Source organism: Mobula birostris, chromosome 15 (genome assembly GCF_030028105.1).
Source record: "Mobula birostris isolate sMobBir1 chromosome 15, sMobBir1.hap1, whole genome shotgun sequence".
Lineage (NCBI taxonomy): Eukaryota > Metazoa > Chordata > Chondrichthyes > Myliobatiformes > Myliobatidae > Mobula > Mobula birostris.
In genome coordinates this window covers 61,864,671-61,880,849 of record NC_092384.1, presented here as the reverse complement: position 1 = coordinate 61,880,849, position 16,179 = coordinate 61,864,671, and the positions used below count along the sequence as shown (strand labels likewise).

At 40.5% G+C, this 16,179-nt stretch overlaps 2 protein-coding genes across 14 annotated transcripts in view; one reads left to right on the top strand and one right to left on the bottom strand.

Moving 5' to 3' along the window:
- Positions 1-16,179, bottom strand: part of LOC140210700 (rifampicin phosphotransferase-like) — a 208,439-nt gene that overhangs the window by 83,476 nt on the left and 108,784 nt on the right. For all 5 annotated transcript variants that reach the window (XM_072279895.1, XM_072279897.1, XM_072279896.1 and 2 more), the window contains 2 exons: positions 9,607-9,713; positions 2,733-2,805 (listed from right to left, as the gene is read on the bottom strand). In XM_072279895.1, the coding sequence (XP_072135996.1) occupies positions 2,733-2,805; positions 9,607-9,713 (180 nt within the window). The remainder of the gene's footprint in view (positions 1-2,732; positions 2,806-9,606; positions 9,714-16,179) is intronic.
- LOC140210701 (uncharacterized) overlaps positions 1-16,179 on the top strand; it is a 181,250-nt gene that overhangs the window by 142,303 nt on the left and 22,768 nt on the right. The window lies entirely within an intron of this gene.

Genomic DNA, 16,179 nt, shown 5'->3' with positions numbered 1-16,179 from the left:
CTACAAAAATCTAAGGCACATATATATGGCTAAGGTGCCTTAGACTTCTGCATAGTAATGTATTTGTCAATGTGGAGTGGAGAGAGAGTTTGTAAATCTGACAGCAGCAAAAGATATTGGGAATGTCAAGGGTGGAGCACCATGGGAGGAGTGAGGGGCAGATGGCAGAGAAAGAGTGCCAGAGGTAGGGAGTGGTGCATGTGCAGACACACCCAGCCTTCAGTCACCAAGAAAGGTCATTTGATTCCAAACAATTGATTTATTGTTCATTACGGATTATCTCTCTGGAGATTCCTGCTCCCTCCTCTCTCCCTTCCCGTTTTCCCAACCATGATTCCGGCCCCCCCACCTTCCCACTCTCAGTCCACAACAGAGACCCATATCAGAATCAGGTTTTTCATCACTCACATGTCATAAAATGCTTTTTTTTGCAGCAGTACCGTGCAATACATAGAATTATCACAGTATACAATTATCTTAGGCACTGCAGCTACAGCATATACAGTTGAAGTCAAAAGTTTACATACACCTTAGCCAAATACATTTAAACTCAGTTTTTCACAATTCCTAACATTTAATCCTAGAAAACATTCCGTCTTAGGTCAGTTAGGATCACTACTTTATCTTAAGAATGTGAAATGTCATAACAATAGTAGAGAGAATGATTTATTTCAGCTTTTATTTCTTTCATCACATTCCCAGTGGGTTAGAAGTTTACATACACTTTGTTAGTATTTGGTAGCATTGCCTTCAAATTGTTTAACTTGGGTCAAACGGTTTGGGTGGCCTTCCACAAGCTTCTCACAATAAGTTGCTTGAATCTTGTTCCATTCCTCCAGTCAGAACTGGTGTAACTGAGTCAGGTTTGTAGGCCTCCTTGCTTGCACATGCTTTTTCAGTTCTGCCCACAAATTTTCTATCGGATTGAGGTCAGGTCTTTGTGATAGCCGCTCCAATACCTTGACTTTGTTGTCCTTTAGCAATTTTTCCACAACTTTGGTGGTATGCTTTGGGTAATTTTCCATTTGGAAGACCCATTTGCGACCGAGCTTTAACTTCCTGGCTTATGTCTTGAGATGTTGCTTCAATATATCCACATAATCTTCCTTCTTCATGATGCCATCTGTTTTGTGAAGTGCACCAGTCCCTCCTGCAGCAAAGCACCCCCACAACATGATGCTGCCACCTCCATGCTTCACGGTTGGGATTGAGTTCTTCGCCTTGCAAGCCTCAGCCTTTTTCCTCCAAACACAACGATGGTCATTATGGCCAAACAGTTCAATTTTTGTTTTTATCAGACCAGAGGATATTTCTCCAAAAAGTAACATCTTTGTCCCCATGTGCACTTGCAAACTGTAGTCTGGCTTTTTTATGGCGGTTTTGGAGCAGTGGCTTCTTCCTTGCTGAGCAGCCTTTCAGGTTTTGTCGATATGGGACTCATTTTACCGTGGATATAGATAATTGTCTACCTGTTTCCTCCAGCATTTTCACAAGGTCCTTTGCCGTTGTTCTGGGATTGATTTTCACTTTTTGTGCCAAAGTACGTTCATCTCTAGGAGACAGAATGCGTCTCCTTCCTAAGCGGTATGAAAGCTGCGTGGTCCCATGGTGTTTATACTTGCTTACTATTGTTTGTACAGATGAACGTGGTACCTTCAGGCGTTTGGAAATTGCTCCCAAGGATGAACCAAACTTGTGGAGGTCCACCATTTTTTTTCTAAGGTCTTGGCTGATTGCTTTTGATTTTGTTTGTAAACTTCTGACCCACTGGAATTGTGATTATAGTCACTTAAAAGTGAAATAATCTGTCTGTAAACAATTGTTGGAAAAATTACTCATGTCATACACAAAGTAGATATCCTCAACATCTTGCCAAAACTATAGTTTGCTAATATGAAATCTGTGGAGTGGTTAAACAATGAGTTTTAATGACTTCAACCTAAGTGTATGTAAACTTCTGACTTCAACTGTATATGCACCTGTGACTTTTCAAAGTTCAAGGTTCATTTTATTATCAAAGTATGCATGTACAATACAACTCTGATATTTGTCTTCCCCAGGTAGCTGTGAAATACAGATAAAAAAGCTTTAGGGAGCAGTGCCTCAGAAAGGCAGTGTCTATTATGAATGACCTCCAGCACCCAGGGCATGCCCTTTTCTCGCTGTTACCGTCGGGTAGGAGGTACAGAAGCCTGAATGGACACACTCAGCGATTCAGGAACAATTTCTTCCCCTCTGCCATCCAATTCCTAAATGGACAATGAATCTTTTGGACAGTACCTCACATTTTTTAAATATACAGTATTTCTGTTTTTGCACTTTTTTTTAGATCTATTCAACATACATAATTGATTTACTTGTTTATATATGATTATTACTTTTATTTATTTTTCTCTGCTAGATTATGTATTGCATTGAACTGCTGCTGCTAAATTAACAAATTTCATGTCACATGTCGATGATAATAAAACTGATTTTGAACTTGCAGACCCCTGAATTCCTGACCCCCCCCGCGGAAAAAGAACAGTGACAATAACAACCCCTGACCCCCACCCCCGCAGAAAAAAAGACCGCAATAATAACAATCCCCGACCCTCACACCCACAGGAAAATAAACACAGCAACAATAACAATCCCGGACCCCCTTTTGCACTGTTCTGTATAATTGTGAGAGTGTAGTTTATTATAATGAAATGACGTTCAACAGATATAACCAAATCAATCCAACCCACCTGTAATGCATATTCAATGGCTCTTGCAACGGTGCTCACGGTCAGGGGTGTAGCAGCACCAGGCATCATTTCACTGCAATAACCAAAACAGGACTTAATATGTTGTCTTAAAACCAACATACTATGAGGGGTGATTGACTCCTTCTACCTTAGGCCACAAACTTATCAATTTAAAAAAATCTAGCACATTTATTTTTCAACATAGTCCCCTCCTACATTTACACACTTAGTCCAGCGGTCGTGGAACATACGGATCTTGGACCTCCAGAAAGTGTCCACAGCAGGGGTGATTGATAAGTTCGTGGCCTAAGGTAGGGGATGAGTTATTAACTTCAAACTTTCTGCATAATCACTCAGAGTTGACCTGCATGTGCATGTAACGAGAGCCGTATAACTCATCTCCTTCTACCTTAGGCCACAAACTTATCAATCACCCCTGCTGTGGACATTTTCTGGAGGTCCAAGATACGTATTCTCCACGATCACTGAACTGAGTGTGTAAATGTAGGAGGGGACTATGCTGAAAAATAAATGTGCTAAGTTTTCTAAAATGGACTCCTACCTTAGGCCACAAACTTATCAATCACCCCTCGTATATAGACTTTACTCGAGCTACTCTAACACTGGAGCATTTTACAACCACTAACTACTTAGAACTGAGTAGATTACCTCAGATGTGAGTAACTTTTGTCAACTCATGGATATACCTCAGGATACGTATAGCTTATTGTCTAAATTCAGAAAATATTAAGATAAACAATCAACACCGTGGAGATGGAATCACTGTTAGCATATTTGGTTTCCATCAAACAGTTAGTTTATTTCGATCTCTACTGGCTCTGTCAGACCTAAAAATATCATCCTCTTTTGATTTAAAATTTGGCTCACAACAACTGTAACATACATTTGCATTCAAAACAGAATTTCCAAGCAATTAATGAATTCACATAGATGGAAATGCAAGAAAGCATTTATATTTCGATAAAGAGATGCGAAGTACAGAGGTCCCCCCCCCCGGTAAATAAAATAGTAAATAATCGATTTTATGATATTTTTCTGTGAGTCATGTTAATTCAATTAATGGAGTATGGCAGAACATTCAATTTCTACGGAGTGCTCATCCTCTCCCATGTGGAACTTAAGGGTGATTCCCAAGTCTTCATTTCAGAGGTCCAGGAAATACCATCAATTCCATGAGATCAAGCTCCAAGTTTAGGAGCTTAAGCAGGAACTTGACATCACCACAGAACAAACTTGTTAAAAGGCAGATTGTGTTGAACAAAATACAACTTTTGATGGGTTAATAGGGTTCATTTGAAAATGCAATTGATATGACATATATGGACTCCCAAACAACATTGGGTAAGGCCCATCAGAATATATCTATTGGCTCAACTGAAAGTCAGGGAATAACAAAGTTCTAAGTGACAGAGAATGGTGTCATCTTTAAAGGTTGTTTCTCAGACTGAAGAGATTGTACAATGGAGTTATGTAGGGTTCAGTACTAAGAGCACTGGTTAATATACACTCAGTAGCCACTTTACTGGGTCCTGAAACTCCATTGTGACTTTCATGATTAGCAGTCCAAAATCAATACGATACACCCAAAAGTATTCAGGAAGCAATAACTTTGTTGTCCAATGTTATTGGCCGTTAACATGAAGATTTTATTGGTTAACAAGACCCGAAATGTCTATTACAAACTGTCTTAAATACACAAATGATAGGATTCAGAAGAGAACGGTTTCTGTTGGATCAGACTAGTCAACAGTCATATAAATTATTGCATTTCTTTGTTCAATCTTCAGAAAGTTTTGGTGACAGGAGCAAGCTGTTCTCCTTGCACACAAGTAAATAGAATGATTGAGGAACTAGTGCAAGTTGTCAGAGTCCAGTTAATCCGAGAAAATCCTACTTGACCCATTGAATTCCTCCAGCAGTCTTTTTTTTTGTTTTATATTCAAGCACCTGCAGTCTCAGTCCAGCTACAAGGGAAAGTTTACTTACATCGCATGCCAGTAAGGGTTGAAATTAACCACTGGAATTGTAGTGGAGGGATATTTAATCACAAAATTCAAAAGGGAGCAGATAGTTAGAATAGTTTTATTCCAAGTTATTAAGTGTGCTATGATGATTCCTAACAATTAGTAAAATATTTGTAAATTCTGAAACTAAGAATGAGGTTTTACTTTATTCTGGCAGTAAACTAAGTTTGGCGTCAGAACTAAATAATTTATTCAGTTTATGTCTCTGCTGGGGAAGTACTGACGTGCCATGTGAGGGGTACTTCTACCCTAAATATTAATAGCCAGCAGCACAGAATTTGATGCAGTGAAAAGTTTCATAAAGCTATATTTTTGATGTTTGATTTTAGTTTTTTATTCAATAAGTTGACAGGAAAGGCAGATAGCAATAAAATAATATGTACATATTGTGGCAGTTGTACAACTGTGAACAAAACAACTATCACACCTTTCATACTTCTAAGTCTTCACAAAGAAATTCAGAGCCAATGTACTGATTCTGAAATGTATATGTGGTTAGCACATAAGATATAGGAGCAGAAACGGGCCATTCGGCCCATTGAGTCTGCTCCACCATTCAATCATGGCTGATCCAATTCTTCCAGTCATCCCAACTCCCCTGCTTTCTCCCCATACCCTTTGATGCCGTGGAGAGCATTCTGACAGGCTGCATCACTGTCTGGTATGGAGGGGCTACTGCACAGGACTGAAAGGAGCTGCAGAAGGTTGTAAATCTAGTCAGCTCCATCTTGGGTATTATCCTACAAAGTACCCAGGACATCTTCAGGGAGCAGTGTCTCAGAAAGGCAGTGTCCATTATTAAGAACCTCCTGCACCAGGGCATGCCCTTTTCTTACTGCTACCATCAGGTAGGAGATACAGAAGCCTGAAGGCACACACTCAGCGATTCAGGAACAACTTCTTCCCCTCTGCCATCTGATTCATAAATGGACATTGAATCTTTGAACACTACCCCAATTTTTTAAATTTAAATTTACAGTATTTGTTTTTTCACTTTTTTAAAAATCTATTCAACATACATATACTGTAATTGATTTACTTGTTTATTTATTATTATTTTTATTTTATTATTACTGCTTTTTCTCTGCTAAATTATGTATTGCATTGAACCGCTGCTGCTAAGTTAATAAATTTCACGTCACATGCTGGGGATAATAAACCTGTTTCTGATTGTAATCAAGAACCTATCATCTCTGCCTTAAATGCACCCAGTGACTTGGCCTCCACAGCCGCTCGTGGCAACAAATTCCTCAGATTTACCACCCTCTGAATAAAGTAATTTCTCTGCATTTCTGTTCTAACTGGATGTCTTGCCCTTTTGTCCTTGACTACCCTACCATGGGAAATAACTTTGCCGTATCTAATCTATTAAGGCCTTTTAACATTTGGAATGTTTCTATGAGATCCCCCCATTCTCCTGAACTCCAGGGAATACAGCCCAAGAGCTGCCGGACATTCCTCATATGGTAACCCTTTCATTCCTGGAATCATTCTTGTGACTCTTCTCTGAACCCTCTCCAATATCAGTATATCCTTTCTAACATAGGGAGCACAAAACTGCACACAATATTCCAAGTGTTGTCTCACAAGTGCCTTATAGAGCCTCAACATTACATCCCTGCTCTTATACTTTATACCTCTAGAAATGGATGCCAACATTGCATTCGCCTTCTTCACCACTGACTCAACTTGGAGGTTAACCTTTAGGGTATCCTGCACAAGGACTCACAAGTCCCTTTGCACCTCTGCATTTTGAATTCTCTCTCCATCTAAATAATATTCTGCCCATTTATTTCTTCCACCAAAGTGCATGACCATACACTTTCCAACATTTTATTTCATTTGCCACTTGTTTGCCCATTCCCTAAACTATCTAAGTCTCTCTGCAGGCTCTCTGTTTCCTCAAAACTACCCACTCCTCCACCTACCTTTGTATCATCGGCAAATTTAGCTACAAATCCACTAATCCCAAAGTCCAGATCATTGACATACATCGTAAAAAGCAGCGGTCCCAACACCGACCTCTGTGGAACTCCACTGGTAACCAGTCAGCCAGAATAAGATCCCTTTATTCCCACTCTCTACTTTCTGCTGATCAACCGATACTCCACCCATGCTAGTAACTTCCCTGTAATTCCATGGGCTCTTATCTTGCTAAGCAGCCTCCTGTACAGCACCTTGTCAAAGGCCTTCTGAAAATCCAAGTACACCAGATCCACTGCATCTCCTTTGTCTACCCTGCTTGTAATTTCCTCAAAAAATTGTAGTAGGTTAGTCTGGCAGTATTTTCCTTTCAAGAAAGCATGCTGGTTTTGGCCTATCTTGTCACGTGCCTCCAGGTACTCCGTAATCTCATCCCTAGCTATTGATTCCAACAACTTTCCAACCACTAACATTAGGCTAACATATCTATAATTTCCTTTCTGCTACCTCCCACCCTTCTTAAATAGTGGAGTAACATTTGCAATTTTCCAGTCATCCGGTACTACCCTCAACTCTCTTTTACTGTTTATATACTTAAAAAAGCTTTTAGTATCTTCTTTGATATTAGTCACCAGCTTCCTTTCATAATACATCTTTTCCTTCCTAATGACCTTTTTAATTTCCTTCTACAAGTTTTTAAAAGCTTCCCAATCCTCTATCTTGCCACTAGCTTTGGCCTTATTGTTTTGCTTTTACTTTGGCAAGCTATTGAGGGTAGCAATCTTATTCATTATTTAAATCTGCCTGAGAGAGTCTAGAATTAATGTCACCAGTCCAAAAGCTCTACAGTCCCCACATCACTACACAATGGCAATGCATTAATGTGCTGATCACATTGCAATGGGAAATATATTTTCAAAAATGTGTTACTTTATGATATCTTTTTAGATATCTGAAGGCCAACAAAAATTTACTCCGGATTGTGACACAATAAAGGCTGATTTATACTTCTGCGTAGTAGCCTACACAAGTGGTGTACGTCATTGTGAGCATTTATACCTGTGCGTTGGTGTGTCTGCGTCGCTCTGCAATTCACCACCAAAACGCTAGTTGGCGGTGGGGTTTCTATGCCACTGTGTTGAGTTTCTTCATGTTGAAACTCAACACAAAGAAACTCAAACTTCAAACAATGGCAACTGAAACTGAAGGAAGGTGAATTTTCTGTGCTTGTCCAGTCACTGAGAGACATGGATGAGGAAATGCATTTCAGATATTTTCGTATGTCAGCAGGTAGATTTGACGATTTGGTTCATTGTCTCCAACCATTTATTTCGCATCAGGGTATGCGCAGTATACTCAGAGACTGGCAATCACCATTCGGGTTTTAGCTTCAGGTGGAAGTCAACAGGCTGTAGCAACTGGCTACAAACTGGTGTCAAGCACAGGGTCCTCCATAATTTTGGAGGTCTGTAAACCTTTATGGAAAGCATTGCAGCCAGAGTTCCTTCCCTGCCCTTCAGTCGCCCAATGGGAAGCTATTGCAGCCTAGGAGGAAATGCGATGCTACCAAGCGGACCAATCACAGTTGTTGCGGTCTGCATCGCCGCGACGCGTAGTTACATTTTTGGGGAGGTGCGCGTCAGGCTACGGCGTAGGGTACGTGGCTACGGCATAGGGTACGCGGCTGCGCCGTACCTACGGCATAGATTTGACACAGAAAATTGGTCTTAAGGCTCCAGCTTAAAATTGAGCAAATACATTTTTCAGGTTATTTTCTTAATGTCTGGCACACATATTGTGAGCCATATACTGACCCAAGAGGAGGAGAAATCTTTTCCCTCAGGGAGTAGTGAACACAATGGAGAAGCAGAGGCCATATTCCTGGTTATCGGTCATTGCCAGCATTGATTCTTCGGGTGCCCGTGTCAACTGAACTGGGTGCAACTTACAAACCTTTGCATCTGCGGGACTGGGGGCCAAGTGGCGAGCTGCAGACACCCAAGGAACCAACACTCCTACGAATGATAACAAGGGATACAGGCCAGCAGGGATTACTCAGCTATCAGTGGTCAGAACACAGCGGAAACTGGCGGCCAGCATGACAGCCAACCTATCAGAACAAAGAGTCGAACCAATATAAGTGAGAGCACTGGGGAGAGACAAAACACAATTGTGCACTGATGATATCCCCTCGACTGGTGACGAAACATTTGAAACATAACCTCCTGGCTCGGTGAACAACCCTACAAGAAAGGTTTTGGATTATTTATTATTCATTATAGATTTCAAGTAAAATAAACTTTTATCACCAAGATCTGTGTGTTAGATTTTCTATTTCACTGGCATGAATCCTGAAAGCTGCGAGGTTGGTAGTACCCAGCTCGACACATCTTTCCGAGGTCTCTGGGTTTGTTGTCTCTCTGGTTCAGTCTGAGATGCCCACAGACTCATTGAATCCCTACCTAGATCAAATTATCTGAAGCTGTCAATTGGGTTGAGAGATGCTAATGTGAACTTCAAAGACAACTTTAAAAATGTATGTCAAGCAAAGATCTGGCCAGGTGCAATGTCATAAACAAAATCAAAAGTGGGCAAAGTTTTGGTTGTTTGTGTTAAACTATTTGATTCGTATTGAATTGGAAACTAGAAATTGAGTACAATTTTGATTGACTCTCAACAGCTGATGGCAAATGACAACTCATATCTCTGAAATGACTTACAACACAATTACTGGGTGTAGTTTACAAGAAGGCAGTGAAATCCATTGAAGGATAAATACTTAAGTATGATTGTAGATGTGAAATGATTACCCATCATGCCAAACTGGTCAAATAGAGCAAATACGGTAATCTACATAAAAACTTCAACAACTTTTCAAGAAAGGAAACTGGTGGTAAGCTGCCTACCCTATGTTTGAAGTTGTCATCCATTCATAGTCAGTAGCCATGGCAGAGTCAAACTCGTGCATCAACTCAAACTCCGACACAGAGTTAAAAGACGTGATTGGTCTGGCCTGAAAAGTTAAACAATGACCATGAATATGTTGCTTAATGGAATTAGATACGTGATCTTAGAAAATAAGATTTATTTGTCTGTTATTATCAGCATGCATGTAATAGGATTTCAATTCAAGGGTACAAGTATAATAATGTATAAGAATATAATATATCGTTATTATTGAATATAATACATACAATAATACAGTCCTGATGAAGGGTCTTGGCCCAAAACATTAACTCTTTAGTCTTTTCCATTGATGCTGCCTGGCTTGCCAAGTTCCTCCAGCATTTTGCGGGTGTTATTTTGATTTCCAGCATCCGCACATTTTTCTTGTGTTTATAATACATTCTCGGTTCAGGTTCTCACTTAGATCTCCCAGTTTAACTTGTGGAATATCAGTCCTTACGTTCAAAGGTCAGTGTAAACTTAATAAAACTGCGCCATTTGAAATCGCCTCAGAAAGCAAAAAGTAAACAGCAAGTGCTGTTTACGTCAACAACATTTAAGCAGGCGCACAAATAGGAAAGGTTTATAGTCCAAATGAGGCTAATGGGACTGGCAAAGATGGATATCTTGGTCAGCATGGATGAGTCGGGCAGAATGGCCTGCTTCTGTGCTGCATTACTCTATGACCAGTTAACAGTTGTTTTTCATTACTGTTATCCGGAGTGTGTGCTGGGGCCACTACAATCTTTGATTTATGTTAATTGGTTAGTAGTGAGTACCCAGGATAAAGTGGAATATGGTAAATAATGAATTATTTATAGGACTGTTAAAGTTTGGGTGAAGACACAGATAGCCTAGATCAAGGTTCCCAACATTTTTTACACCACGGACCAAGACCTGGACTAGATAAATAGGCAGACAAGGACAAATGGAACTAAAAAGAATAAAGTGAAGCAAGGCACTTTGGGAAAAAAATAAATGACAGGATAAACCAAGCAAATTATTTTTTTAATTCATTATGATTTTAGTTAATAGTTTTCAAATTATCAGGACACTGAGGAAAGATCTTAGTCTGAAACATTGCTTATCTCTCTCAATAGATTCTGCTCAGGGTAGCGGGGTGGGAAATATCCCTGCCAGAGGAGGTGAAAGGCACTCCTTCCCTCCGCAAGCTTGCAGACCACACTTAGGCAAGGTGTAGCACCTACTTAGCCCCCCCAGCCCCACTCCCCCAGTCAGAGTCATGTGAAGCCATGGGAGCAGGTGGTGGATGGTCGCATGAGCAGCTGGTGCATATCGCAAGTTCTGATTATGTGACCACTGACATCAGGCAAACAATTAAAGAGTATTGATAATGGCTGAGGTCAAATGCCATCTACAGATTTGCTGACGACACAACTATTGTTGGCAGAATTTCAGATATTGACCAAAAAGCGTACTTGAGTGAGATAGATCAGCTAGTTGAGGGTGTCACAGCAACAACCTTGTACTCAATGTCAGTAAGGCTAAAGAACTGATTTTGAACTTCAGGAAGGGTAAGGGAAGGGAACACACACCAGTCCTCATAGGGAGGTCAGAAGTGGAAAGAGTGAGCAATTTCAAGTTCCTGAGTGTCAATATCTTTGAGGGCCCAATGTATCAATGCAGTTACAAAAAAAGGCAGAGCAGCAGCTAATTTTCATGAGGAATTTGTGTAGATTTGGTATTTGTAGATGAACCATGGAAAGTACTCTGACTAGCTGCCTCACTGTCCGTTATGGGGGGCGGAGGTGGTGTGCAGGAAGGACTAATGCACAGTATGGAAAGAAGCTGCAGAAAGTTGTGAACTCAGTCAGCTCCGTCATTGGTACCAGCCTCCAGAGCATCTAGGACATCTTCAAGGAGTGATGCCTCAAAAAGGCGACATCCATCAATGAGGCGGCACAGGAGCCTGTGGGGCACACACTCAACAATTCAGTATTAGCTTCTTCTTCTCTGCCATCAGATTTCTGAATGTACAATGAAACCATGAACACAACCTCACTACTTTTTTGCACTACTGATTTAACTATCATATGCATGTACTTACTGAAATTCAGTTTGTATTATATATTTCAATATATTGCTGCTGCAAAAGTAACAAATTTGACAACGTATGTCAGTGATATTAAACCTGATCCTGATTCTCCCATCTTGTAAAGACACTGCCCACTAGAAAGCAATGGCAAAACAACTTCTGTAGAGAAGTTTTCTGAGATCACTCATGGCATATGACAAGGCACATGATAAATAAAGATAGATGTGTCTGACTTGTTGAGTTCCTCCAACACTTTGTGTGTGTTGCAGCTTTTTTTTTTAAATATTAACTTGAGAAATGGACCTTTGATTATCCCATACAGAGCATTTGTAAATATGCCAAACTTGCACTAGTATTTGGCCACGCATTAACAACAGTTGGGGTGGAATAATGAATTAAAGTGGCAAGTATTTAATTAATTATCCCACTCCTAGTCTAACCTTGAAGTGGCTTCCTATAGTGTTGCAAGGCCAAATACAAGCAATAGGAACAGCAGCTCATCTTCTATCTGTGTACACTGTATCTTATTGGATTCAATACTGAACTTTCCAACCTTAGCTAACGTATTTTAGTCTATATCAGAAGTGGCAAGTTATGCCCATCATTTTTGCCTTTTTTTTGTCCCTAATATACTCTAAGCTGCTGGTTATCTCCAAAGCTTTACCATTAGATAAACTTTGTATAATCTGTTGCTAATCTAGCCACTGCTTACCTGCCATCTAGTCTCAATCGATCTTCTCCCCACCATTTCTGCTACCTAAAAATAACTTGTTTCACTCTCTCTCCCATTTTTGATGATGGGTCTTCAGCTTAAAATCTTGATTCTTTCTATTTTCCTGGATGTTGCTAGAACTGCTCATGGTTTCCAGCATTTTCTGGCTTCATTTCAGATTTCCACCATCTGTAGTTGTTTTGTTTGATTTTTATTTTCCAACAGCATTGCTTTTTGAGTTTGTGTTTGGCTTTATTTGAAATATTTTCACCCAAACCCTCTATCTCAGCAATGTTTTAATTCCAGGAAGTTTCATCATCTGTTTGTTGTATAAAGGGAAGAGATTCCACACTTGTCCCAATGTAATCAGTGGGGAGCGGAATTGACATTCTGTACTGGCTCCCTTCTATAACACTGTGTTGGACACGTGGCCAAGTGTGTTAAGTGATCTGAAGGTCGCTAGTTCGAACCTCAGCTGTGGCAGCTTGAGCAAGGCACTTAATCACACCTTGCTCTAGTGTCTGTGCGAGGAGTGGCGCCCCACGCGGACTTCCAATCTGTGCCTCGTAAGGCATGAAAATGCCCAACATAGGCCTCTCATGGTCTGAATGGACGTTCCCTCCCTCCCCCTCCCATTATAGAGATGTTTCTGTACTCAGAAAAAAAAATGCTGCCAGTGTTGTCTTCTCTTCTTCTGCAATTCAGCTCTTACTATGGTTAGTTACAAACTTTCACGCTATGAAAGCGAATAGTGACTTGAAGTCTTCAAGATAAGAGATTCTGCAGATGTTCAAAATGCAGAGTAACACACAGAAAATACTGGAGGAACTCACCAAGTCAGGTGGCATCTACGGAGAGCAAAAGAAAAACTTTTCAGGCTTAGATGCCTCATCAGAACAACATTAAACAGACAGACAAGGCCACTCAGCCCATCGAGTCTGCTCTGCCATTCCATCAAGGCTGATCCCAGATCCCATTCAATCCCATACACCTGTCTTCTCTCCATGTCCTTTGATGCCCTGACCAATCAGGAAACTATCAATTTCCACCTTAAACATACGCACGGACTTGGCCTCCACTGCAGTCTGTGGCAGAGCATTCCACAGATTCACTTCTCACTTGCTAAAAAAAATTTGTCCTTACCTCTATTCTAAAAGATCATTCCCCCCCCTCCAAATTTTGAGATTGTACCTTCTAGTTCTGGATACCCCCACCAAAGGAAATATCCTCTCCATAGCCACCCTATCTAGTCCTTTCAAAATGTGGTAGGTTTCAATGAGATTCCCCCGCACACTTCTGAATTCCAGTGACCACAGACCAAAAGCTGCCAAAATGCTCCTCATATGCTAACCTTCATTCCCAGAATCATCCTCATGAACCTCCTCTGGACTCTCTCCAATGACAACATGTCCTTTCTGAGATACGGGCCCAAAACTGTTAGCAATACTCCAAGTGCGGCCTGACTAGTATTTTATAGAGCCTAAGCATTATCTTCTTTCTTTTACATTCTGCTCCCCTTGAAATAAATACCAATATGCATTTGCCTCCTTACCACAGACTCAACCTGTAAATGAACCTTCTGGGAGTCTTGCATTAAGTCTTTGAAGTCCCTCTGATGTTTGAACCTTCTGCCCATTCAGATAATAGTTCACACTATTGCTTCATTTACCAAATTGCATTATCGTACATTTCCCAACACTGTATTCCCTCTGCCATTTTTTGTCCATTCTTCCAATTTGTCCAAGTCCTGCAATCACATTGCTTCCTCAGCACTACCTACACCTCCGCATATCCTTGTATCAGCCGCAAACTTTGCCTCAAAGCCATCAGTTCCATTATCCAGATCATTGACAAACAATGTGAAAAGTAGCAGTCCCAATACTGACCCCTAAGGAACACCACTAGTCACCGGCAGCCAATCAGAAAAGGCCCCCTTTATTCCCACTTGCTGCCTCCTGCCTGACAGCCATTCCTCTATCCATGCCAGTACCTCTCCTGTAACATCATAGGATTTTATCTTAAGTAGCCTAATGTGTTGCTCTTTATCAAATGCCTTCTGAAAACCCAAGTAAATGACATCCACTGCCTCTCCTTTGTCCACCCTGCTTGTTATTTCCTCAAAGAACTGTAACAGATTTGTCAGGTAAGATTTTCCTTTACAGAAATATGCTGACTTTGACTAACTTTATCATTAGTCTCCAAGTACCCCAAAACTGCATCCTTAACAATAGACTCCCAACTCTTTCCCAACCACAGAGGTTAGAATAATTGGCCTATAATTTTCTTTCTTTTGTCTTCCTCCCTTCTTAAAGAGTGGAATGATATTTGCAGTCTTCCAGTATCATGCCAGATTGAAGTGTTTCTTGAATGATCATGACCAATGCATCCACTATCTCTTCAGCAACCTCTCTCAGGACTCTGGGTTGCAATCCACCTGGTCCAGGTGACTTACCCACTTTAAGACCATTGAGTTTGCCCAGCAATTTTTCCTTTGTAATAGCAATGAGCCTCACTCCAGCTCCCTGACACTCACGGACCTTTGGCACACAGCTATTGAATTGACTTCATTTCTTACATCCTTCACATACACGTGGAGTAAAAATCTTTACATTATGTCTCCATCTAAATGTTTAATGTGCAATCATAGCAATTTATAATAAATAGAACAGTGAATGTAACATAGAATACACTCAAATCAGCATGAGTTAATCAGTCTAATGACCTGGTGAAAGAAGCTGTCTGGAGCCTGTTGCTCCTGACATTTATGCTGCAGTACTATTTCCCGAATGGTAGCAGCTGGAATGATTGTGGTTGGGGTGACTCAGGTCCCTAGTGATCCTACAAGCCCTTTTTACACACCTGTCTTTGTAAATCTTCTAAATCATGGGAAGTTCACAACTACAGATGCGCTAGGCTGTCCGCACCATTCTCTGCAGAATCCTGCAATTAAGGGAGATACAGTTCCCATAGCAGGCAGTGATGCAGCCAGTCAGGATGCTCTCAATTCTGCTCCTGTACTTAGTTCTTAGGATTCTAGTGTCTTCCACAGTGAAGGCAGATGCAAAGTACTTATTAAATTCATCTGCCATTCTTTGTCCCTCATTACTACCTCTCCAGCATCATTTTCCAGCGGTCCCATATCAACTCTCACCTTCCTTTTACTCTTTACATAATTGAAAAAAAAAACTTATGGTATCCTGCTTTATATTATTGGCTAGTCTGCCCTCGTATTTCATCTTTTCCCTTCGTATGGCTTTTTTAAAATTTGCTTTTTGTTGGATTTTAAAAGCTTCCCAATCATCCAACTTCCCACTCACTTTTGCTACTTTATATGCCCTTTCCTTGGCTTTTATGCAATCCTTAACTTCCCTTGTAAGCCACAGTTGCCTACTCCTACCACTTAAGAACTTCTCCTCCTGTGGGACATATCTTTTTTGCGCCTTGTGAACTATCATCATCTTTAAGTCCACAGATTATTCATGTTTCATGATGCTGTAACTTTTGTAAAGTTTAAGTATTTTATTCTCAAGAGGTTTGGCTGGTCATAGTGGAAGTTGTTATTATATGTTACAGAAACACAGATGTGATAGTGTATCATTTGGAGTTCTAAATAGGAAACTTTTACATCCAATCAAACACGCAATTTATTCCGTTATTCTGTTATTCCATCTCAATGTTGTTTTCAACTCAATTCAAACCTTCAGCACAAGGGTTCATAAGGACATAAGAAATGCGAGCAGGAGTAGGCCATCTGGCCCATCAAGC